The 25,530-nt window shown below is 33.2% G+C and overlaps 1 protein-coding gene across 1 annotated transcript; it reads right to left on the reverse strand.

The window, feature by feature from the left end:
- Nucleotides 1–381: 381 nt before the first annotated feature.
- LOC134841584 (uncharacterized) lies at nucleotides 382–24,894 on the reverse strand. Its single transcript, XM_063857615.1, has 12 exons — nucleotides 24,614–24,894; nucleotides 23,692–24,066; nucleotides 18,913–19,021; nucleotides 16,097–16,324; nucleotides 12,539–12,667; nucleotides 12,098–12,269; nucleotides 11,342–11,866; nucleotides 10,610–10,757; nucleotides 7,202–7,453; nucleotides 6,570–6,829; nucleotides 855–970; nucleotides 382–515 (listed from the first exon to the last, which is right to left on the reverse strand). Exons 2-12 carry the CDS (start codon nucleotides 23,698–23,700, stop codon nucleotides 382–384), a joined length of 2,082 nt encoding a protein of 693 aa, XP_063713685.1. The 5' UTR covers nucleotides 23,701–24,066; nucleotides 24,614–24,894.
- Nucleotides 24,895–25,530: the final 636 nt, after the last annotated feature.

Consider the following 25,530-nt stretch of genomic DNA (forward strand, 5'->3'; position numbering starts at 1 on the left):
AATTTTTCATATAATATTAAAGAATTGGACCAATTTAACCAATTAAAAGCTCGAAAAGCGTCAGGAGGAAAAACTTCCTCATGTACAAATATTTGACACTTTCTTCGAAAGTCAGAACAATAAACCGGCAAAAAACGAAAGAGCGTGAACAAGTCTAACATTTAACTACAACAGCAAAAAGAAACGTCATTGGCAATTCATTTTGTACAAAAAATGAGGGTGAATTTTTAATTTCTAAATCTATTTAAAAATTTGCTTTTTTTCAAACTGAAAGTTTTTTCATTTCAAAACAAATTTTTATGAACTCAAATGCATAACAATTTTCTGCAATTGCTTTTGTGCCATCTGTATCATCATTATAGAAATATAAAAATCATGGAATTATTTGCTTTTATTCCAGAAGTGAGTTTCAACGTGAAAAGGCCTTCTTTTCATTCTTCTCTCCTCGTCATCATCAATTTCACTCTCCTTTCCGCTTTTTTCCTGATGTCCGTTCTCTTCTGTTTTTGACGTGTCTAAAGTATGAAAACCATAAGAAAACCATTTTTTATCCTAAGAAGAACAAGATTTTAAATGGGACTGTTTTTATCCATTGTTAGTCCACTCATCGCTGTTTATATTCGAGTGAGTATCATCATTTGAGACACTTGGTCAGCACGTTCTGAAAAAGTCTACACTATGTTTGTAGACTAGATCGCAACCATACTTTGTGGTTCTGTGAGTTTTCTGACATAGATAGTTCTCTGGAAAGATGATTTCAACCCGGGAGAATAATTCATAGTCTCAATCTCAAGATAGGCTCACACAATGCGGTAGTTGACAGGAGTAAGAGTAAATTATTTTTGAATTCTTACTTTTCTCAGCCGTTAGAATTACTGCATTCTGTTGAAATCCGGGGTCAGTCACGACGTAATGGAGAGAGTAAGATTGTCCTGCATCTTCGTCTGATTGGCGAGCTCCGTCAAGCCTTCTTAACATGAGATGAACTTATTGAAACGACTTATTTAAGAAAAGAAATTATATAAAGTTATTAGATTTTTTTAAAAATATGTTCACTCGCGTCACTGGAAGGGACTGGAAGGAAATCGTGGAGTCAGTTTTTTTGGGTATCTAGGTCAGTGGGTCAAACTCAGAAGGGGGTCAAATTCAGAAGGGGGTCACATTCAGTAGGGAGTCAAATTCATTTAGCGTATCTAATGCAAACTTTGTACGGAAATTACAATAGAGGTTATTAAAGAGGTGTTGCATGTATGTACGCTTTTTTATTGTATAAGCTGAGCATTCTTCCAGTGTGAATATATTTTCTTACGTGGAATGTATTTTTATAGACAAAAAAACTTTGAGCAAAGTTTCCCTGATTAGTTTATTCTGCTTTGAAGCTTACCCTTGCAATAACCGCGACGATGTTATCGGGTACTAGACTTTTTTGTTCCGACTTTCCGAGCGAAAATAACGGAATATTTCTGCTCGGGTGGTTTTTTTTGCTTCAGACTAGCTATTTTAACTAGCTTTTTTAACTTCGACTTTTTAACTAGCCATTTTGACAAAACTTTTTGATATCATTCGGAAGCTAATGTTGTCTTGAGTTTAAATTTGAAGAGATGTTTTACCTGTGATCGTTTTTTGTAAAGTTATGGGGATTTAAGGATTGCCATTTAGGCCAGTTTGGTACAATTAACGCGCGATACATTTCGCGCTATTAACGCGTCAGCGGAGATTTTATCTGTCTTAGAGATCGTTTCAAATTGGTTGAAAAAAAGCATATTTGCCATAATTGATTTTTTACAAGGAGTGAATTCTATTTTTTTTTACTTTTTATTGCGTGCAGGGGGATGATGTTTACAAAAAAATCTCAAATTTTAGAAAAAAAAACCATTTTTTTCGACATTTAATTTTTTCATAATATTACTGCTCCATAGACCTTAAAAGACAGTCGCAACATTCAAGGCTTCACCCTGATACGAGCAATCTTGTTTCCATTAGACATCGTTGGAGGAACTTCAAATTAACAACTGAGAACCTGGGACAAATATTCGTGGATAAATGGACAATTGAAAATATATAGTTTTCAAAACGTTGTTGGGCATTCACTACACCAGTAAATCTATTGTTTCAGTAGGATTTTGGATACGTTACAAGAAGCGGAGAATTCAGAACATTGAAAAGGAATCTTTAATCATCTGGCAAGACTGCTCGTATCAGGGCAGAGCCCTGAATCTTCCGATTGCCTTTCAAGTTTTATTGAGCAGTAATAACATTAAAAAATTAAGTGTAATAAATGAAAATGAATTTTTTTTAAGTTAGAGATTTTTTTTGTGAAAATCATTCCCCCACACGCCAAATAAAGTAAAACCGTGATAGTTTTGCTCCACTTAACAACTCAATTATGGCAAATAACCCGCACCAAGCACCCACGGTTTCTAATTGATTATAATGGATTCCCGAGATGAAAATAATCCATTATAATCCATTAAAGTTGAAAATATCAGACCACGAAATCGATTATATTGCTATTCCAATCAACTATTTTTGAAAACAAAAAAAACCATAAAAATCCATTATAATCGATTATAAACCATTAAGTTTAGCAAGGAAATCGATTTTTTTGCCAAGAAAACTTCTTATAATCGATTACTTTTGAAATAAAAATCCCCTGTAATCTGTTATAATCGATTATAATCAATTTTGTTTTTGGAACTAAATTCGAGTATAAGAAATTTGCAAAATGTATGCCATGTCTTATACTAAATGCCATTTCTCAACTAAAGAGAGGAGGATAAATGGGGGGTGGGATAAACTGGGGGGGGGGGGGTAAACTGGCAGGGAGGGGGTGTCAATCATTAACCTCCTCCCCCAAAGCCTACCAATAAAAAAACCCATGTTCAACCATAAGGGGGCGAATGGCGCTTGTGGTAAGCTGGCGGGAGGGGGTGGGGGTATAAACGGGGGTAAAGTAAAAGGATGGTGAAGTACAAGGGGGTTTAAGTGTAAACTGAGATGAATTGAAAAAGTAGAGACAAAAATTTTTAATGTAAAATGTAACATTTTATGAAACGTAACACGCAGCAACTGCACTAAACAGGAAATGAGATAACTTTGAAGGAAGTTGTAGATTACAAGATTAACCTCTCAAAAGTTTTGCTTAGACAAGATGAAACTCTCAAAAGTATATTGAACTAAAAGTATTAGGATTACAATCCACTTTTAATGAGCTCTAATCGTTTAATTTTTAATTATATAGATTATGACCATTTTTTGATAATATAAGTAATTCTGATCCATGGGTGCCCGGTGTGGGAAGCTTCCTTCAACCCTGCAAAAAATTTTGAAACAATTTCTAAGACGGATTAAATTTCTGCTTACGCGTTAATAGTGCGAAATATATCGCGCGTTAAATGTCCCCCCTAATTGGTCAAAATGGCAATCTTTAAACCCCCATAACTTTACAAAAAATGATCGCAGCTGAAATATTTTTTCAAATTTAAGCTCAAGACAACAATACTTTTTCAACGATTTAAAAAAAAGTTCGTGAAAAATGGCTAGTTAAAAAGTCGAAATTTGTCTGAAGGAAAAAAACCTCCCCGAGCACAAATATTCCGTTACTTTCGTATCGAAAGTCTGAACAATAAGTTAATTAAGAATAACTGAACCAGGAATATCCACTTTTTTTGCTTTCCCCATTTGGGTGCCGGTAGTTCGCAGTTAGATATTTGAATGGGTGCACCTAATTTCCGCACTGCATGTTAAGGATTCCCCATTGTTTTATGGATTCCCCGTTATTCTTCGTTGACATGCAAAATACGTTCACCATGTCACAATGCTCAAAATAAGTTGAAAGCCTAGCGCTAAGTACCGATCAGAAAAAGCGTTCTTTTAGTATTTTCGATTATCAACCATTCTTATACTACTTTTCAATTATCAACTTTAATTCCTGACTTTGTTACACAAAAAACTTTTCCACTTCTTTGGTATCGATTATGCCGACTTCTAGTTTCTTGATAAAAAATAGCATCTAAAGCGGAAAATAATTACCTAACAATATTATTATGCAGCTCGTTGGAAAAAACCTAATGAAAAGAACATGCTTTTTTCCGCAAACAAAATTGTACCCACAGAATAACTTTGATACAAGCGGCCTTAATTAGCCCTCGTGTAATATAGAAAAAACATCTCACACCCAAGTGCTATACTGCAAAAAGACCAAAACACTCACAAATTGGTCCAATTTAAGCGCTAAAGTTAAAAAAAAAACTTCACATAAAGTTGCACTCAAAAGCCTCATTTCACACAATATGCTCAATCACATAACGTCTAGGGAACAGATCTGAGGAATAGGTAAAACAAAGCAATGATCAAAATATTCTCAGTACAACCCTCTGCTGCCAAGGCTCTTGGAGAAGCCATCCAGAGAAATCTGGACAAGCAGGTAGAACCAGTGCAATGCTGGCAAATTAAAGTAAGTAGGGAAATCCGGGACAATTCTGAGAAGCCGAGGAAACAATGAGAAATTAAGACGGAGGAATTGGAATTCACCCAGTGTGTTTTGGCCGCCCTTGCACTCCCTGCAACCAAAATAGCATAGCGTACATGTGATTTTAGCTACCCCTCCAATTCACTCATACTCCAAAAACTATATGCAAAAGGCTTGACTCGAGATTCTGATGGCGATTAAGCAAAACTCTGCTGGAATTTTTTTGTCGTAATATGTTGCACCATAAAAATAATTGCCTTTTTGCCAAATATTTGAGAAAGTTATTTTGTTTTTGTTAATTTCATAACTTTTCGAAAAAACTTAAAAACATCAAATCCCATCACAGAAAAAACTCATAAATAAGTCTTTTAATACCATTTCTGCTTTGTAAATTTTCAAAAAAAAACTTGATTTGAACTTTTTATACTCTGACATTGTTAGATCATCGTTTCATTCAGTTACGAAATTCGATCAAAGAAAAAAAAATTGCCATAAATTTTTTAACCAAACAATTCTTTGAATAGTTTCATCAGCTGTGATAATTAGCCATGCGATTGACAAGAATTGTGTAAGTGGGTACTAGACTCTTTTCCTGCGAGCTAGAGGGTACTGTTTTTCTGTACACACAGAAATGATAGTTTTTATAAAAGTGTTGCGTGTATTATTGCTTTTTTATTGCATGTGCTCAGCGTTCTTCCAATGTGCATTTATTTTTTACCAATATCTGCCAAAAAGTAACTATATAAAACTGCGTACATTTACATCCCTTGGTTTTATCGAAGATTGATTCAATTTTCAAAAAAACTACAGATCGAGTAAATTTAGGTTTGCACTATAAAATATGAACAAAATTTTACGTTTTTTGGAAAAATAATGAAAACTTTTTGGCTGATTTTTTTCCCAATTGACATCCGGTCAGCTAGTTTCTAGCCTATTGCGTAAAGATACGTTTTTTCGCATGTTGAAGCTTATAATAATATTTGAGATTTTAGGTTTTGAGTTTCCAAAAACTAATTAGTTTTGTGACAATTTTATATTAAACAGTTCCAAAATCGAGCAATAGCACAAATTGTTGGCTCGATTTTTTTTCGACAGAAATAAAATTAACTCAAAATGAAGCTTTCCATTTAAGTTGAATTGTTCAGGAGGGCAAAAATAAGTGTTTTGTGCTTTTGATTGCAAGTTGTGAGTCTTCAGAAATGAAAGTATTTTTTTAAAATTGTTTCTAACTTTTTACCATTGCAGAAACATTTGTTTTAGTTGACAACATCACAAAACTGCAGTGAAAAAAGGTGCGCATAATGCAGGTTTTTCTATAATGTTAGTTAGTTTTTTGTCATTTCATCAGCACAACTAAAGCTCGGAAGTACCAAAATTAACGAGATTCAGTTTGTTTGGGTTGAATAAAGGCGAGTGAGTTCAAAATTTTACGGTTAAGTCATCTAATTGTAGCGTTTACTGATTTTTTGAACGATGTTTATGCAGATTTGCTTGTTAAAAATTTTGTAAGTACTTTCGTACTTGTAGATGATTTAAAAATTTAATTTTGGGGACTTGTTTTCGTGTGCGCAATTAAACGATTCACCTCGAGATGAAAAAACTCCGCTGTGATAGCCTAAGATTCCTGCGTTAATTAAAACAGTCATTGCGGTCATGTTTTTTTATCCATTCCAATGTATGGGGTGCATTTCACTAAATCAATTTCATTACATAATGAGAGTATTAACAAAATGAACTTTAATTTTTTCTTTAGCTACTAAAATATTACCGAAAAAAAATGTCTGAGAAACCCATTTTCTTGATAATTTGATTATTTTTCCAAACGATTCCTTAAAATAATTCAATTGGCACTTTCAATTTTTTTTAAATATGGCTTTATCTCTGTTTTGTTTTCACATTAATGGATGGTGGCATCTTTTTTTGCTTTAGCATCAGTCTACAAAAAAGTCATTGTTAAAAATTTAAAACTAAGAAAAAAAATTTCTCATTTTTCTTGGCAAGTACATATAAGAGCGGTACTTTTTTGTTTCTTGTCGATCATCTGTAAGGATATCTTTATGACCTCAATTTTTATTCAAAAAAACTGCTGTTTTTGTACCTTATGCGTGTGAATGGCCTTGCTTTAGTTTGTAGGAAGGCTTGACCTCGATCTTTTCTTCCACCGAAGCACCATCTGAACAGTAAGGTCGAATAGGACTTCTCAAGGCATCTATTATGTATATTGGAGCTTATTTCTACACAATTTTGTGTTGATGTTGTGTTTTGGTCTATAGGAGCTGCAGATATCTCTACAATGGAATCCGTGTCGTTGCAGTCATTGGAGACATTTCCAGTTTTATGCATCAACACATTTTGTCTCTGGTTATTTCGGCTCTTTTTAGGCTTGTGCAAAACATCGTCAATTATTAAAAACTTGTGGTTTCTGCGATTCGCAGAGAAAGTAATGAAAACTATCAAGCCTGTCTAAGCATAGTTTGTTTTTCTTTTTGCATCATTAATTTTTTTATTAAACAAAAAGTTTAAAATCAGAAATTGTTAATTGCAATTGGATTAAAAACTTTAATTCATTTCTGAAAATCAAGTTTTGACTTTTGAAACGGTGTTCACTTTAAAAAATGAACTCACGGTATTTTTGGCGAATTGCAAAAGAAGACTATTTGAATTTTAAAAAAGTTTTCAAAAGTTTCACCAGTAGGCCACTTGAGTGTGTAAAGCCTAAAAAGAGCCCACTTGTTGCTCTATTCTTGATGTTTGGTTTGTCTGTCGGCGTCTACCCAAAAACAGAAATTTGATGTTCCGCGACACATTAACTGCCTCTGCTAGTGTCAGTAGCATTGTACATATGACTGTGACTGCGTACCAGGGGGAAGCGGCTATGAAAGTCTTGATCTTCCAAACCATTGGGCTCTTCCACTCAAATTTCAGTTTCACATTTCCCAATTCACCACCATTGATGCTAACAGGAGCTATTTTGTAAGACTCCTGAAAGTAGAAAATATTTCAACAAAAGCTCATTATTATTAAATCCAAGGTCCTGCTTCAAAAAACGATTCTTGTTGAACAAACTGAATGTAGAAAATTCACAAAATCCAACGGGATCGGAAATTCGTAAGTTACTGGATTCCTGGTTCTCTTTGTTCAATCGATAGTCTGAAATGATTTTTCTTGCGTTGATAGCTTTGGGTACGTTGTGTTAAAAAAGTCATCTTTGAATTAAGTTTTTGAGGCTTGTTACTTTTGTTTTGGGTTTTAAAATAGCTCTTGATTTAAAGCATAAAACTAATTTTTATACAATATAACGCATTTTTACATTTTTACAATATAACGCATTAACGCATTTTTACAAAAGTTTTTACATTTTCCGGGGATTTTGTATAGTTTTTATACCAACTCATATACAGTTTTAAAAAAGCGCTTAATTGTGTTTCAATTAACAGGAACAATCAAATGTTTCATTACAAGAAGATTCTTTTAGCAACAATTTGGGCTTAAATAATCGTTTAAACTTAATTTGGGGCGAAAAGTTTTTTGAAAAACTTTTTGCGGGTGAATGGATATTCGATACGCCTCCTCAAAAAAATTAATAGTTAAATTGTCTTTGAATAAAACAGCAGTATTTAATCAAATTTCGAAGAAATTGACGGTATGTTTATGCTCGGTTGTCTCTAGACGGATTCCGATTTTTGATTAGTCTTTTTTGGTAGAAAATTTTGAACCATCTGGAGTATTAAGGACAGTTTTTTTTAAAAAAAAATCTGTGATTAAGTTTTGTGAAAAACGAGGCTGATAAAATGGCCAGTTTAGTTAATTTAGGGTAATTAAACTGCTATCTATTTCTTCGTATAATGCGTAAGCAGTAAAACAGTCCGGCTTAAAATTTTTACAAACTAAATTGAGTCAAACTATTTCTTTTAGTTGGAAAACTAAACTTGCAAAAATTTGTTTTAGTTGCAAAAATATTTGTTTTAGTTGCAAACTAATTGTTTTAATTGCAAAAATATGCAAAACTTACTGTTTTGCCCTTTCATGGGCGTAAAGGAAGATTTTTTCAAAAATTAAACAAAATTTGTTTTATACAGAATTTGTTAATGTTCCGAATTTTGTAAAGAAAGCAACGGAAAATTTGTGCTCGGTTTTTTTCTTCGGACAAATTTCGACTTTTTAACTAGCCATTTTTGACGGGGTTTCGAAGGGAAAAATATTAATGTCCTGAGCTTAAATTGTTTAAGAAATATTTCACCTGTGATCATTTTTCGCAAAGTTTTAAAGGTTGCCATTTTGGCCAATTTGGAACAATTAACGCGCGATATGTTTCGCGTTATTAAAGCGTAAGCAGAGATTTAATCCGTCTTAGAACTCTTTCCATACTGGTTGAAGGAAGCTTATTTGCCATTATGGATTTATTACTAGGAGCAAAATCTATCACTTTGTACTTTATATGGCGTACAAAAATATCAAACTAAAAGATAAATTTTTTTTTAATTTAATTTTTTATGTTATTACTGCTCCATAGGCCTTAAAAGGCAGTCGGAAAATTCAGGGCCTCGCCCTGATACGAACAGTCTCGTTAATTTTTTAAACTAAAATTTACTCCAAAAAATTTCCAGAAAAGTCTGAACTTTCAGAAATTAGCCACGAGACGAGCAGTCAGATTAATTTGAGCAATCAAGCTTCCTGTCACAAAAAAAAGAAGTTCAATGGAGTTCCAGGGTAACCGTCCTTACGAGGTATTTTCTACGTAGTTTAGTTTACAGAAAGAAAATTGGTTATTTTGAGCAATTTCAAGCTAAATCTATGCTGGTTTAATAATCAAAACAAGCAAAACTGAAAAGAAGAATAGTCCAAAATTGAACTGGGGTCAATTTCAAACAAAAAACCTTTCGAAAATGAAACCTAACAAAAAATGAGAATTAACTATTTAACTAGCAAAACCAACATTCATTTATTTTTAATTTTTTTACATAGGATTAGCAAATTTTTTCGGGGGTTAATTAATCGAAAGAAATTTTGTCAAAAACGCCTTTTTATCTTTTGTCTTTTACCACCATCATCATCATCATCATCATCATCATCATCATCATCATCATCTCAAATTTTGTCTTTTTAGTACATTTCAGAGTTTCGACTTCATCTGGTTTTTAATGCTTGCATCAAACCTACATTTGAACAATGTGCTTGCAACATAGCTGTAACAACTATGTTCAAATTTGGAAACATTTTCAAACAATCTATCATCTATTGCGGAATTGGTTCAGTTCTTGAAAATGTGATAGCGTTGTCAATTATGATGTAATTTTGCTCTTGGTAAAATTGATGCACTTGAAAGAATATACAGGTTTTTCGACAAAACGCGCACTGGAGATCCATAGATTAAAATCTTTTAAACTAGCTTTCTTTTTTCAGTCCCTACAACAATGTGGGATTATTGCTAAAGTTGCCTGAAATTGATTAGTCTCAACAATTATAATGAATTAACATCATTTTGTTTCTGCATAAAAAAAATTGCATGCTGCATGCGCAGAATTGAAATTTAGTGTTAATTTGGTTAGATAAATTATTGGGGTTGTTTTTTAAAGTTGAAATCTTGTGTTTTGTTCATCCTACTCACATTTATTTTCTAAATTTTTATATTTTGTTTTTAGTTTTTTGTTCGTTTGTCAATATGTTGGGTGTATGGTGGGCGGATTGATGCAAAGTTTTAACCAACAAAAACAAATTGTATATTTCTCAAATAAATTATAAATAAAAAAAAACAATCGTAAGCTTACAGATTTTTTTTGTCCGAGACAATGATTTTCAAACTTAGCTTTTTTGTTGGTTCTGTTTTAATCTGGCTGGTAAATGGTGTTTAATCTATTATATATATTTTAAAACTTTTATGAACTAAAACCTTAAAAGCAATTGCTCTCTCTCTCTCTCTCTCTCTCTCTCTCTCTCTCTCTCTCTCTCTCTCTAGTGAGTTTGCTAACAGTTCGCGTGACATTTTAATCTCACTGGATTTGATTTTGCATGAAAAGTTACAAAATTTTAAAAACTCTTGAAATAAACGGCAAATTCAATCCAAACCGATTCCTCAAAATTATTAATTCTCTAATTTCCAATTTTTTTAAAATACTTTAAAAGCGTCAAAAAGTATACTTCTGTGTCGAGTAGCGATCGGTGTTGACCCTGTTCCTCCACCTCGCTCATCAGCAGATAGACATGCAGTGTCTTGCTCACGCTGCTCTCCGTGAATGCCGTCTCCTTAGTACCCCTGTGAGTCAGAATGGCCTGCATCCGATTCTCACTAAACAAGCCAAACAAACCAGTAATTTCTTGTTTTTTTGTTAACTGAAAAATAAATCATCTTTTGCTTGGTTACGTTTTTTCGGCCTATTTGCCCCAGCTTCGTCTTTTTTTGCGCTGATACGAGCAATTTTTGTTACCTTAGGATATATTCGTGGAGACATAATTTAGTCATTCATTAACTTCTATGCTGCATTAAAAATGAAGTCTTTTTTAAGTATTGAACCAATTTAAACATCTTATATTTTTGATGACGTTACCATCACTCGCAAATAAATAATGATTTTGGTGATCGTTAGTGTTTCAAAAGAGATCAATTTTTTTTGAAAAAAAAAAATTAAAAAATTGTTTGCAAATTTGCCATCTGGAAAGCATCACGATTAAAATGGCTTCAAAAATTGTAAAAACCAACTGCAGCAGACGTTTTTTTGTGGTATTTTTTTTTGAGTTGAACAAAAATTGTGAATTAAAACTGAAACATACCTGAAAACCAAACTCTTTTTTTTGGCGGAAAAACCCTATGGATGTTTATGTTATTTCCCACTATGTGATTGGTCGGGATAAAATGTTGTTAATAAAACCAACTGTTTCAGCATTTCGTGGTATGATGGCAGCAACATATATTCTAGTCTCACTTTGTCATCCTCACGGACCTTCTTTCCAGAGTTGAAAGACTGTGCTCGTCTCCTGGATGAGGATATGTTCAGTAACTTCTGAAACCCGATATGCGCAGACGCCGCATCTTCAGAAACTTGCCTGGTGTGTCGTTGGTAACTTCTTACCTGACCTGTGTCATTTACAGGATCACTCAGTTCTGTTTTGAAATTTTCACTCAAACTGTTCCGCCGTTGAACATTTGAATCAACGGTATTCTTCTCCGTGCTTGATTTGCTTGATGAGTTTTGCAATGGAGTGTTGCTCTTGACGTAATCTGGCGTTTTCGATGTATCGGTCTTTTCAAACTGAGCAGAAGTCCGTGCAGTGCCTGATGATGTTGATGACCCGTAGTTGTTCCTATGATTACATGCTACCTCTACTTGTTCTTTTCTTTCCCAGTCCTCGGGACCTCGGATGGTGAATGCGACGTAATGTTTCTCATGTTTTTTGGATCTAAATTACAGCTCGGGTAAGAACTTGAGCGATTTCTTGCAAAAGATTATCCTTTTACTTGCTTCAAATAAGTGATTTAATATTTTTTGTAATTGCAATTAGAAACCAGATGCCAGTAGAAACTACATGTTTTCTGTGTTATAATTGTTTTTTGAGTTCGTCATTTGTAAGCTTTATAATTCGTTTTGTTTTGCTTCTTAAATTTTCTGACGTATCAATAAATTTTATTACCGGTTGGCCCGTATTTGACTGTGTTTCTGAAGCTGTTGCATGAGAAGTGTTGAGATATTGGCGCGGGGGTCTAATGAGGTGGAGAGGGGCTGGGCAGCCATAACTGCGTAGAAGTCTTCGATTGAGATGATGTCTGTGACGTACTCACACCTCCTTCTAGAAGAAGTAAGGTCTGTAAATAAAACAGTGTTGGACTCCATTAAACAAAAAATTTGATTCATAACTATAACTAGTTGTATGATCAATTTGAACTCTTTAAAATTTGTTGACCTTTAAAGGTTTGTTAAAAAAACGTCTTATCCCAGAACAATTGAACTTTATTTTTATAGGATATTTAAATTTTGGTCTTCAGATATGGAGTACGGTTTAATTGCCTCATTTTGTTAATCTTCATAACTATAGATCTTAACTCTACTTCTGAATGGTGTTCTATGTGCTCACGTGATCCGAGTAATGTCCTAGCGAATATATCTGTGAGTCCTCCGTTGTTGGAGTACCTGCACACGCAGTGATAGTCCCTCAATTTCAGACTCTTCTCGTCACTGTCCGCCACATACAGCAGAATTATGGCTAAAACAAAAACATAAGAAACGTGCATGAGAAAATAAGGTTAATTAGAAGTTAAATAAGTCCATTTTTTTGCCATCTTTCATTACGAGGCCAAACTCTGCACTGGATAGGCGCACAATTTTGTGTCTGTATGTTCCTGGATTCCAGAGACAAGTATTTAAACATGTTAAAATTTTGTCGGAAAGATAATGAAGGAACAAAAGAAGAAATGGAGCGTCCTTGTTGCGGAATCAAGAAAATACAATTCAGAAAATACATAGTATGGCCTCGCAATGTTGTCTCTCTAAAAACACTCTATCAAAACTTAGTTTTGTTCACTGAATTTTTGCTATCCTGCGTTAGTTTTTTTTGCTCAAAATTACAAATTAACTCTCGAACAGGGGCAAGTGTCAGGTAAGTTCAGCAACAAAAAAAGTAATAAACAGTTTGTTAATATAAGATTTTTTCAGAACACTTTTCTTCAAGTTTTTATTGTTCCGACCATTGGAAAAAATGTGAGGAACTTTGTATTCGGGTGTAATGTAAACTTTTTTTTGTTTCCACGCAAAATCAGATACCACCAATAATCAGCGGAATGATCAAGTAATGTATCATATGAAACCCCCTTCTGTCGTGATTCGAACAACATTAAAAAAGGTCAAAAACATGTCCCAAAGTTGAAAAAAAAACACGTTTAAAATTTTGATTTTGAATTTTAAATTGAGCTTTTTTGAAGAAATTAATAGATTACAATAGCTTAAACTAAACCGTGAAACCTTAAATTTAGTCGAATAAATTTAGTTTTTGAGTTTTTTTTGTATGCTCGCTCAATCTCGCTCTCAAAAAACTTAAAATAATCGAATGAAACAACTTTTATTTCTCGGCAAATAACTCTGTTTAAGAGATAATTTGAAACATTCTGAATCGTTCATAACAGCAAAAATTTTTAGCTTAAAAATCAAAGCAAGCTCTCAAAACACTGCTATTTGCCTTTGAGACAAATGACTCTTTTTTGGAGATCAGACTTAATCAAGTCTGACCGTGTTAGAGAGAAAGGGTCAGGTGTATAAAATTCAGGTGTACAAAAAGGGTCAGGTGTATATTTGATGCATATTGCACCTTACTGGAATTAGGTTTACATATTGCACCTTTTTCCATTTTTTAAACGAGATTTCAATAAAAATTGAGAAAAAAATTTTAAATTTGTTTTTGTTTTCTATTCAAATTTCTAAAAAGTTTTCGTCCAATTTGCTGATTTTACTATGACTATGACTTGAGCGCTATACTTCCAATCTGACTACGACTTCCAATCTTTTTATCATATAACGCAGGAAAAGAACTATAATTTGAAAAATTATATATTTTTTTTCCCAGACACTATGTTCGGTACATTCTGAGCTACTTGCACAGTAAGCGTCTTTCCTTGTTTTTTATATATCAATAAATTATGAGTTTTGAAGCAAACCAATAACAATGACTTCCGTTAAACTTTAGTTTGTGTTTGTTTTTTTTTTGTTAAGAAAAAATATTATCAATTGACATCTCGGATTAATGAAAAATTGCTGATCCAATTTTCATAACACTTTCCTTGATGTTTTTTTTTTCATAGATCGATAATTAACGGTTATTCATTGATAAACATAGCGCTTGAGATTGAAAAAAGTAGCCTTACTTCAGAGCTAATTCACCGCTAAACCTTTCCAGCAATGTAATGGTTAAAATGGCTCAAAAATTGGTATTTATTTGATAATTCATCGCACAAAAAAGTTATTTATTAAAATGTGAGTTTTTTCTCGCCTAACTCCACGCCCATTCAACAAGGAAATTGTTTTTCCAAGGGGAAATGAAAACACAGATTAAAATGTACTTTAAGCCATTTGGGGGGTTTTGCTGCGACCAAAATTAAATCCAATGAAATAGGAGCTTTTACCCTCATTAATCCCGAAAAGAGTTAAAAACTCAGTGCGGCTCCACTTACAAACACCCAAATCGCCAACGAGAGAGGTTTTGACTTTAAAATGATAAGGATTTGGGTTCGATTTTTTTTTCGAGAGTAGATTTAGGATAACTTTGATCTTTTTGTTTACAAAAGGCCCGTTATGATCTTGTTAACCAATTGAAACTAATTTATTGTTAGATAAATTTTTTTTATCCATCTAATCAATATAATCATCAGAACGTTATCTTTTATCCGAACATGTTTTTACACATTTCAAAATTTTTCATATTTACTTGAGGTACTTTATTAAACAATCCCATATTAAACACCAAACATCGCTGGAATAACTTACCATCCAGATCCCTGGGGGAAGGTTTAGTCCCCACCAACCAAATGTTGTTGAAAGGTGGGTTACCGTATTTTAAAAGTTATCGCTAATTCATCTCTAAGTTATTACTCTTTCATCGCTAATTTTTGAAATTTCCAGTCTGAAATTTGGTATTTGTGTAAGTACTTCTAATTTGCACCCCTAATTTTTAATAGGAACTCAATCCCCGTATTTTTCAATGTCTTGATCTATTAGACTAGAAATAATAATGGACTTAGCTTTTCACTGGAATAAGGAGTCGCACAAAGGTGTCAGCCCTCAATTAGATAGCATGGCGTTCAGGCGATGTGTAGGAACAGAGACCGCTCTTTGGGAACATAAACTTAGGAACCATCTCGAATGCCTAGTTTTCAGATCTGGTTTAGTTACTGTGTCATTAAAATATAACAACCATTTTCAAATGGGGAGCGGCGGTGAAGTGGTTACGTCTCCGCCTCTCAATCGAAAGGTCGGAAGCTCGATGCCGACCATGATCCGTGATCGTTGCTTGAGGGTGAAACAACATTACCCAGCCCAGAAAAATAACCCAACAACATTGTCTGTAGTTCTTAACCAGGGGCTCAACAGCGGTTCTCCGTGATGAGCTGTACAGCTCTTGTGTTGGTCCTTTCCCTTGTGGATAAATCGTCTTAACTTGACAACAATTCTGGTGTAATTCGGCGAAGTTTTACAAAATCGTGGGACAATGTCTATGAGACAGCGTACAGCCGATTACCGAGTTTCAAATGGGGATATTATTTGTGGTCAAAATGCACCTCAAGTTAAGAAAAAGAGTTTTTGTCCAGCGGCAGATTTGAATTTGAATTTAAACGCTCTGTAGCATCGTATTTTAAAAATAATAACATCCCTTTTTATTAGCGTATCTTAGTAGAGTTTTCTTTTTTATTAAGAGCAGATTTTTTTCGAAGGGTGTATCAAGCCTTTTTATTAATTTCTTTATTTACTTAACTTTAAGAAGCGAGCGCGCTCCGAAAAAACGCAAGTTTCTTGGTCGCAAATTTCTGAAAAAAAAACTAGGATCTTTATAGTGAATTGGGAAGCTCGGAATGTCAATTTGGCCGATCAAAAAAAAAAGATTTTGAAACTCCTTAACCCGCTTGAAACACCTAGATCCCTCCCTTACCTGGTGGATTGTACTTTTCCTGCTGGAAGTGAATGGAAGTAGAAGACACGGGAGTGGTACTGGCTCTGATCACACTCTTCACACTCTCTACTGACGTCATCACACATGCACCCAGGAAACAAGTGTACAGCACCACAGTACACACGTTAGCCAGCACCATGCGTCTCCTGCTGTGTTCGACACTGTCCCCGTCTACCCCTCCATCCTCACCATCTTGCTGTCCCACACCTGAAAATAGACTCTAACTTCTGTTGCTTACTCAGGCTGATTGGCTTTTTTGTTTGCAATGGAAAGCGAGCACAAAGGAAAACATGTGATCACGGTCAACTACAGAACAAAAAAATTAAATAACTTTTTATACAAAAACTTACTGTTTTTGGGCACAGAAAGTGGATTGAAAAGAAATTCGAAAAAATACGAAGATAGCAGGTTGAGTGCAAGTAGCATTTAAGTTTCCGACCACATTCATAAACCCCTAAAATGTTTTTTCTTTTTTGCTTCTCCAAACTAGTGTTATTTTTAAAGAGTGATGTCAGCAGAGAGTTATTGAAACGTGTAGAAATTTAAATAATTGCATAACTGACAGCATTTGTCTTCAAAAATTGAATTACAAAAAAAAATGAGAAAGTTGGGGAAAATTTTTTTCTAATTCTTGCACAGTATTTTTTTTAGAAGACCTTATCCTTCATTCTAGGTCTTAATGAAATCAAATTGCCTTAGCCCGAAGATCGTTACTTGCCCGAAAAAGAAAAAATGTATAAAGTAAGTAAAATCAACCTGAAAGTGTCCAACTGGTTTCAGTTCGAAAAAGGGAAATATCCAGAAATTTTTTCTCATTCTCAACATTAGTATCCAGCCACTTGCATAAATCTGATTTTGATATACATGCTAAGTTTTGCAATCTGTATACTGATAGAAATGTTCTTTCAGCCTTGAGTACCATGTGGCTTGGTTGGTCACTAGCTAAGTTAATGAGTATTAGAATAAAATTATATGTTTTATTGTGATCTCAACAAAATACTTCTAAAATGAACTAGAAGTTATTTTTGTCTAGTCAAAACTATTGCAAACAAAATAAATACAAGTATGAGTGACGATTTCAGAAAAATAAATAAATGAAACACAGGAGAATCTCATTCAGAATTAGTAGAAGTGGCTTCAAAGGTGAACTGCGGCCACCACGAGGAAGAATGGGACGAAGACAAAAAAAATGAAGAAAGCTAGTCGAAACAAGAAAAACGCAAAAACAAATTAGTACATAATTATACACGAAAAATGCAATAAAAACATCATGGCGATCAAACATCAGAATCAAAATAGCTGAAGTTTTTTGGGAATCCCAATCAGCACTCAAACGGCTTCAATCTGATAATACTCACCCTCATCTGCGTTTTCTTTGCTACCCGATTATTTGTACTACCCGATAGGTGCTGGGACTAAAAAGTGTTGATGCTGAATTCAAAAATGTTGGTTTCACCCTAGTAATGATCCATAATAAAGGTTGATCTTTGGTCGCTTTTCCTATGTTTACGGTGGTAATTGCTGCTTTTAGCTACATCAATGAAGCATTTTAACCAAATGTCACGCCAAAAATTAGTTCCTAAGCACTTTGGAAGGCTGTCTTCTTTTCGTCAGTTTTTTTATACAACACAACCTGTATAGTTTTTTATCTCGTAAATCTAAATAATCGGAATCTAACACCCGGCGCCTTATCTTGTAAATCAAAATAATCAGATTAAGTTGGAGTCATATTAATTGGAAATGTCGCGGTGCACCGGGTTAAATTTCAAGCAAGCGATATTAAAAGCAAGCAGTTTGTGAAAAAATGACGAATTTACGTGCCAGTTATAGGATTAGAAGATGATTGGAATATTTTGTGACATTCTACCCTGTGTATCAATTTACACTACTCCTAAATTAAGACGGAATGATAACAGCAAAATAGTGATCGCCGCAGTCGCGCCAACGTGTTGCGGCGATCTTACCTACAGAGGGTAGGACTCTATAGAAAAATTAGAGCCGAATATCGCCGCGACCTTAAACCGAGATAGGAAGCTCAGTTATCTCTGACCAGTTGAATTATTTGTATAACATAAGGTAAATTGACATAAAGTAATTTGGCATAAGGTAGATTGGAATATTGGTCAGATTAGTATAGGGTAGAATGGCATAGGGTAAATTGACATCGGGTAGATTATCATGTAACCTTGTTTTCATTTTTTAAAAGAAATTCGGCGTTACTTATTAACTAAAGAGCCTATTGTGCCCATCGTCATCATAAGCACATACATGTAAGAATTCACGGTCGGGCGATAATTTTTCTTGGGAGGAGTTCACTCACAAACAAACAGACAGATCTATTTTTTAAGTTATGTATAGATTAGAAAGTTTTTTGTACTTAAGCGCTCTTCGTATAATAAATAGGAGCCTTCTGATAGGAAAAACATGAAAGCTGGTGCTCTTCAACAATTTCAAAGTTTTCGGCCTTATCTAGGCATATCATCAGTTTTCGGCCTTATCATCAGTGCCACATTTTTGATTTAATGAGCTGGTGGTTAAACTTAACTGCTATTTACAGTAGCAACATATTTAGATATTTCATAAAAACGAATGAAGGTATCAAAACAAAGAAACTGCTTTGGAACTTTCATGTTCAAAATTTGCCACCTGATGTCAGGGTAAGTTTTGATAAATCGTCTTCCAAAAACTGATATCTGCTATTTCACTATGGAATGAGTGTAACCGTTTACAAATGAGCATCAAATGTAAACGATAGAATTTAGCGAAAAAAGACGTAGCAGTACAACTGAGCTCACTTGATTGTGTTTGATCCCTGTGGTGTTTAAGGTAGCCATTTTCGGGATCTCTTCTTTTCCGATCACCTGTTGTCGAATGACATGTCTCCTCATCCTCAATTGAAATTTCCTATAAAAAAGACTGATTTGTTATGTTAAACATGAGATTTCAAGACGCAATCAAAAATTTAATGTTTCAACATGAAACAAGACGTTTATGAAACACGAGGTTTCATAAATGAAGCAAGATATTAAAGCAAGACTTCAATTTGAAGTTTGTAACAAAAACCCAAAAATTACCTGGAGGTCAATTAATTACAAACCTTTTGAGTTTTGAGCTTCGTTTTCTCTATCATCGAGTATCAAGACTTTTACCCGTTTCCGAATTTTCTCGGATAAAAATAGATTAAATTGAGAAAATAATGCCAAATAATTGCAAGCGGAAAATTGGAATAAACAAATGTTGACTAGGTTTTCCAGAAAAACATTTCAGCAAAATGTATTGATCACAAATTTTTTTTATAGAATTATTTATAAAAGCATAAATTTACTGAAGCTAATTTTTTTTGAGATCCGTTATTTTAGCAGAAGTGCTTGGAAACACAAATCTAATTGATATAAAAATATTATTTTTTTTATAGAAAAAAAAAGTGTTACATAAATTGAAAACTTGAAACTTATACCATTCGGTCAAACAAAAATTCATGATGTTGCCACTTGAGATTTACACCATTTGGTATATCTTCAAAAAAAACTATATTTTGAAAAAGCAACCAAATTAGATGGTCTATTTAATGTCATAAAAATTGAAAATAAAGATGAAAAAACAATTAATTGAAAAGTAATCTGCAATAAATATCAACGCACAAGCAAAATGATTTTCTTATTGCAATGTTTTGAGCTTTTGTTTCAAAAAAAAGTGTGCTGAAGTTATTCATTGTCTATTATAAATTTTATTGTAGTTACAGAAAAAGATCGAATTTTTGTGCCTTATATAGAAAATTTTTCTGTTTCGATGATGTTGAGAAAGAAGTTGATACTATCCGATTATATGGAGAAATTTATAGATTTTTGCAATATATATATATATTGGTTGGTTGTGTAACATATCGAAAAAAAAAGGTTTCAAAAGTAGTTTAATTGTTTGGCACAAGTTGAAAACACTCCAATAGAATCTTTTGAAAGGTAGTCTGTTTTTTCTAGCATTGACAAAACTGAGATTATAATTGTTTTCAAGTGTTACTTTTCGAAGTTTTCTACTGCTAGAAAATAGATTGTTTGTATTTCAACTAGACACTAAATTGATACTGCGGGATTTTAACACTTTTTAGAGAAGTCAATCAAATATTTTTGAAAAATTTGCTGCTTATAATCTGAATGTGTAAAAACCTGACGTTTTTGTCTAAATTAACTTTACATTGTTTATTTAACAACAAAAAGAGTTAATGCTTTGAAATGATACTTTTTGAAAACCCAAATAAACTTACAAGTCTCAGAATCTCATTTTATTAATAAATTTTTTCGCAAAAATTATCATATGTTTGTTGTTTTTTCCTTCCGTATTAGAATGAGCTGACGTCACTCTAAGACATAATTGTTTTGCCAGCTAAACGTTTGAGCAAGCAATTATTTTATGACAATTTTATAAACTTATGAAAGTTTAAATTGAAAACTTAAGCAATATATATATATATATATATATATATATATATATATATATATATATATATATATAAATAAATCAGAAAAAGGGCACTACTGACAAGAAAAACTATCAAAGAAAAATTTGTGAAAAATTTACGATACTGAGTTTTAGAATATAACCACCTGAAATCCAAAAATGTCCTCTGAAAGTTTTGGAATAAAATACTCTGAATACTTGAATACTAAAATACTCTGAAGACTCTCAATTAAAATTTTGATGTTTTGTGAATAAAATCTCAATAAACCTCAGTAATTATAATCGCATTTCATTAAAAATGTTAAAGTACCTTCATGAAGGTAAGTTTCAAACGCAAGATGACTGGTTCTTAATTGTTAACGCTACTTGGACAAAAATTATCAAAACACAGCTGGATTTTAAACTATTTAAAGATTTAAAAAAACAAAAGGTTGCTTGAAGAGTTTATTTGTTTCTGTTGGTTTGTTGATTCTATTTTTATTAGATATAAGAACAACAATTCATTTGATGCAATTAAATGGAAAGTTTTTCCTTTGAACTTGAGCTTGATAATCCGCCAAGGCAAACATTCATTTGTAAAAAGCATGAAAAGTAAAGTTTTTAAACTTTCGCATATGGCATTGTGTGTAACTTGATGAGTTTTTTTTGCTTTATTCCTTGATGCATGCTCCGTTCGTGAGATTATGTTTCTAAAAATTCTTCCACTAGTCCAATTGCTCATTAATAATATGCTGAACCTTCTAACCTAGGGCAATCGTTTCCTCTAAAATCTGACAAATCGCATTATCGCCGAAGAGTGAGTGAAGCATTGTCAACTAAGCGACCGCGAGACCTTTGCCTCTAAGCTAAGGTTGCATATCACGCTTGAAGTTTTGTCTGCTGGCGGTGTGTTTGATAATCAATCTTTGACATATGAGATGTAAAACTTTGATCCAAACAAGACTGCTCCTATCAAGGCGAAGCCCTGAATGTTCGGACTGCCTTTTAAGGTTTATGGAGTAGTAATAACAATAAAAAATTAAATGTAATAAATTAAAACGATATTTTTTTCTAAAATTTGAGATTTTGTGTGAAAATCATCCCCCACCCGCCATTTTTTGTAAAAATCATCCCCCCACACGCCATATAAACATTCAGAGCGAATCCGACTGCCTTTTAAGGTTTATAGAGCAGTAAAAACATTTAAAAATTAAATGTAAAAAAATAAAATGAACTTTTTGTAAAATTTGAAAGTTTTTGGGAAAACCATCCCACCACACGCCATATAAAGTACAAAAGGATAGATTTCGCTCCTTGTAACAAATCAAGGATCTTGTTAACTATTCCCCCCGCCCCCCCCCCCCCCCCCAGAAATTCGATTTTCAGAAATTCATTTTTGGCGGCCGCATTTTCAATAGCTTCAAACAGTTTTCAGAAAATACATATATTTAAAAATTTTACGTGGGTATTATCTAAATAGTGAGTAACACAAATATGAACGCGCAAAAATGAAAACCCACTTAATTGTTAACATTTTTGATATGCATATTTTACACAGAAATGATTGTCAAAAATAACACATGCATAGGAGGGGGATAGTTAACAAGGTCCAAAAGGGGGGGAATAGTTAAAAAAATCCCAAATCGATTATGGCAAGTTAGCTTCTTTCAATCAATTTGGAACCATTTCATAGATGGATTAAATCTCAGATTACGCGTTAATAGCCTGAAATATATCGCGCATTACTTGTCCCAAATTGGACAAAATGGCAATCTTCAAACCCCCATAACTTTGCTAAAAAAAGTTACAGGTAAAATATCTTTTCAAATTTAAGCTCAGGACAACAATACCTTTTGAATGATTTAAAAAATTCTGTCCAAAATGGCTAGTTAAAAAGTCGAAATTTTTCTGAAGAAAAAAACCCACCCCGAGAACTAATATTCCGTTACTTTCGTTACGGAAGTCGGAAAAATTAGAATCAAAATAAATTAAATTATTCTGGGAGAAACAGATACATATACAATTTGTAACGGACAAGTATCACGCACGAGCGCTAAAAGTTGATGAACCGAGACTCTGGAAAACCATAAACACAAGGAATATAACCCTAACACTTATGCAGAAATGATTTCATGAAATTCGGAAATGTTTATGAGGAAACAGTTTCATAAGTATATCCGTATTTATTGATTTCGTTTATTTTTAAATGTTTTTAAAATTTCAGGTAGAGGATTAAAAGTCATTTGTAATCCTGTGGCTGAACCACTTGTCCAATCAATTTGTTCTAACTAGTTGTAAATTTTTGCTGTTAGAACAATTTCTAGTCGCAACTTTTCTACTTGTTCTTACTAGTTCTAAATAGTTATGGCTTTTTGATAAATATTTTTTGATAAATACTTTCCTACGCACTAATTTTTGTTGAGAGAAAATTTCATAAGCTGATCAAAAAAATTTTAATTTTGTATTCAACAAAATTTGCATCACGGGATTCGAATTTGGTTTGAAAAATATGGCTCCTAATATGCGTTTTTAAATAAAACTCTTTGCAAAACACTTTTGATAAACAATTATAGGAAACTATATGAATTAACAGGCAGGCTTGGCTTATCTATTTTTGATAGTTTTTGATAAAAAGCTTTTTGACAAGTAACTTTTGACAAATGGTTTTTTATGTATAATTTTTAGTAACATTTTTTTATGCCTCGTAAATTTGAAAAAAATGGTTAGAATGATTATTTTTGGCTATAAATAAATAAAAATTGTACCATTTTCTCTAAATTACAAAAAACTGGGTCTCAAATTTTTTGAAAAAATGGCTTGTATATTAATCAAAAATTGATTCTTTTTTTAGATTATAAAAATTTGACCTAAAACTTGAACATTTGATTGCTATATTTTGCTCTATACATCAATTTCTTCAGCTACTGATTCTCTATTTTTTTAAATCTATCAGATATATTTTGCAAATTCTGAAATTTTCTGCCTGCGTTAAAATGGAACCCGATTTAAAACAGTCATCACAGATCAATCAAAAATCTTTGGTGTAGGTTTTGCAAACTCAGTGAGGGATAAAACGGCCCATCAGTTGAAAGCAAGCATAAGCTGAACATGCAAATAATCAGAGTTTTGTAAATACTTGCCTCAAGCATTATAGTGGATAAATTTTTGGTAAAAATTCGGAAGATAAAAATAAAGAAGTATATGAATAGCTATTGCTGATTATAAGCTCCAATTGACTTCATTTGAAATCATTCACAGGAAAAAAAATCTAATTGAGAGGTATTCCCACTAGACCAAAAAGCGGAGAAATAAAGCAAATCTTCATCAGAACGAATTAGCCTAGTTTGATTAACCTTGTAAGAATGTAACATTAAGAGGATGTAAGAGTTTGCTCGACCAAAGCTCTCAATTAGAGCCGGAACAGGTGAATAAAATTGGTTTAAAAAAGTTGATCTTTAATTCGAATGGGGCTGCACTCGAGGTGTGACGCAATTTTTAGCTCTTCATTTTTGAAACTTCTTTCGTTTTTTTTTTCACGTTTTACTCTCACCATTTGGAAATTTTGTAGTCACCTCTGATTATATTGACCGTTTTTTTTTCTGTGAATTTACCTCTCCTAAACAAAAGCATGCTGTGTTTGATAACATTTGTCTAACAAAACTAGAACGACCCACTTTTTCATCTCTCTTCACTTAAAGTTGCCTAGTTTTTACGCTTTTTCAAAAAATATGTTCTTTTTTTATGACTGATTGTATTACTAATTATGAAGCATCATTTAAAAAGGACTGGTGTCATTAAACCCTTCCTACCAACTTCACAACCCCTTTACACATCAAAAACACCTCAACTTATAAACTTCGAATTTATGTCCAATTGCATAGAAAATAAATTCTGCAAACTGTTTAAAATTTTCAAGCGGTAGTTCTTTCGAAATCTAACTTTCCTGGATAAAAGTTTGCTTTCTCTACTTGTACAAAAATGTAGAAGAAATTTCCTTCTTCTTCTATGCAAAGTGTTCTTGATGGAAAAAAAAAACAGAAATGAAATTTGGAATCAAACTACCGTATTAAATGCGGTTTTTCTAAATGGCAATGGACTCTAGGGAACTCGCTTAAAAGTAAATGTTTGAAGCCCAAATGTGATCAAGACAGATGCATCAACAAAGTCTTCACAATTCAACTGGAAAAAGGATGGTAATTGAAATGGACACGCCGAGAAAAAAATGTCTGCATAAAAGCAGAGGGGGATCTGCATTTTTGGACGTAAAATATGCAAAATAATTGCTTTCACGAGGGCTTGAAATGTAATTTACAATCTCCCTTCTAAACTTGAAAAATCGCGTGTTTCCGACGCGTGATATCTTTCATAAGGAATAAGAACTAAGTAAAAATAAGTAAAATAAAGGTGGCGCCTGTAAGAATAATTTAGGGAGGATATTGTAAAATAATACCATTTCTGAGGTGATAGCAGAGGTAAACACTCTCTTAATCCGCGACTGGGTCTGGTCTAGCCTGGCACATAGACATGTATAACCCGATAATTTGATATAGACATTTTTGCCCACAAATATCACTCAGATAAGTCCAGTAATGGGAGCGGAGCGAAGTGTGTTTATGGGCCGAAGCGGGCCGCTAAATTGGACAGTGCGACATGCACGTTTCCGTCGCAGTTTCAAGCATTCAACTTGAAAAACTGATGTGAACGCGGGCGGTTGAGAAGGGTGTCTGATTTTGAATATTTTTTTTCTGGTTGCCATAGAAAATTGAAAAGCGACATACAATTGGTTAAGTTTCACCAAAAGTTTTCATGATTGTGTTACATTGAATTGAGTATCACCACAATGGGTATCACCAGAACATATCATCCCTTGCGAAATTTAAAAAAATTCTGAAATCACTCAAACAATGACTGATGTAATTCATTAACGACCAAATAAAAATGTAATAACTGGCGAATGATTGAATGGAAAATGTTTGGAA

Source organism: Symsagittifera roscoffensis, chromosome 3 (genome assembly GCF_963678635.1).
Source record: "Symsagittifera roscoffensis chromosome 3, txSymRosc1.1, whole genome shotgun sequence".
Taxonomy (NCBI): Eukaryota; Metazoa; Xenacoelomorpha; order Acoela; family Convolutidae; genus Symsagittifera; species Symsagittifera roscoffensis.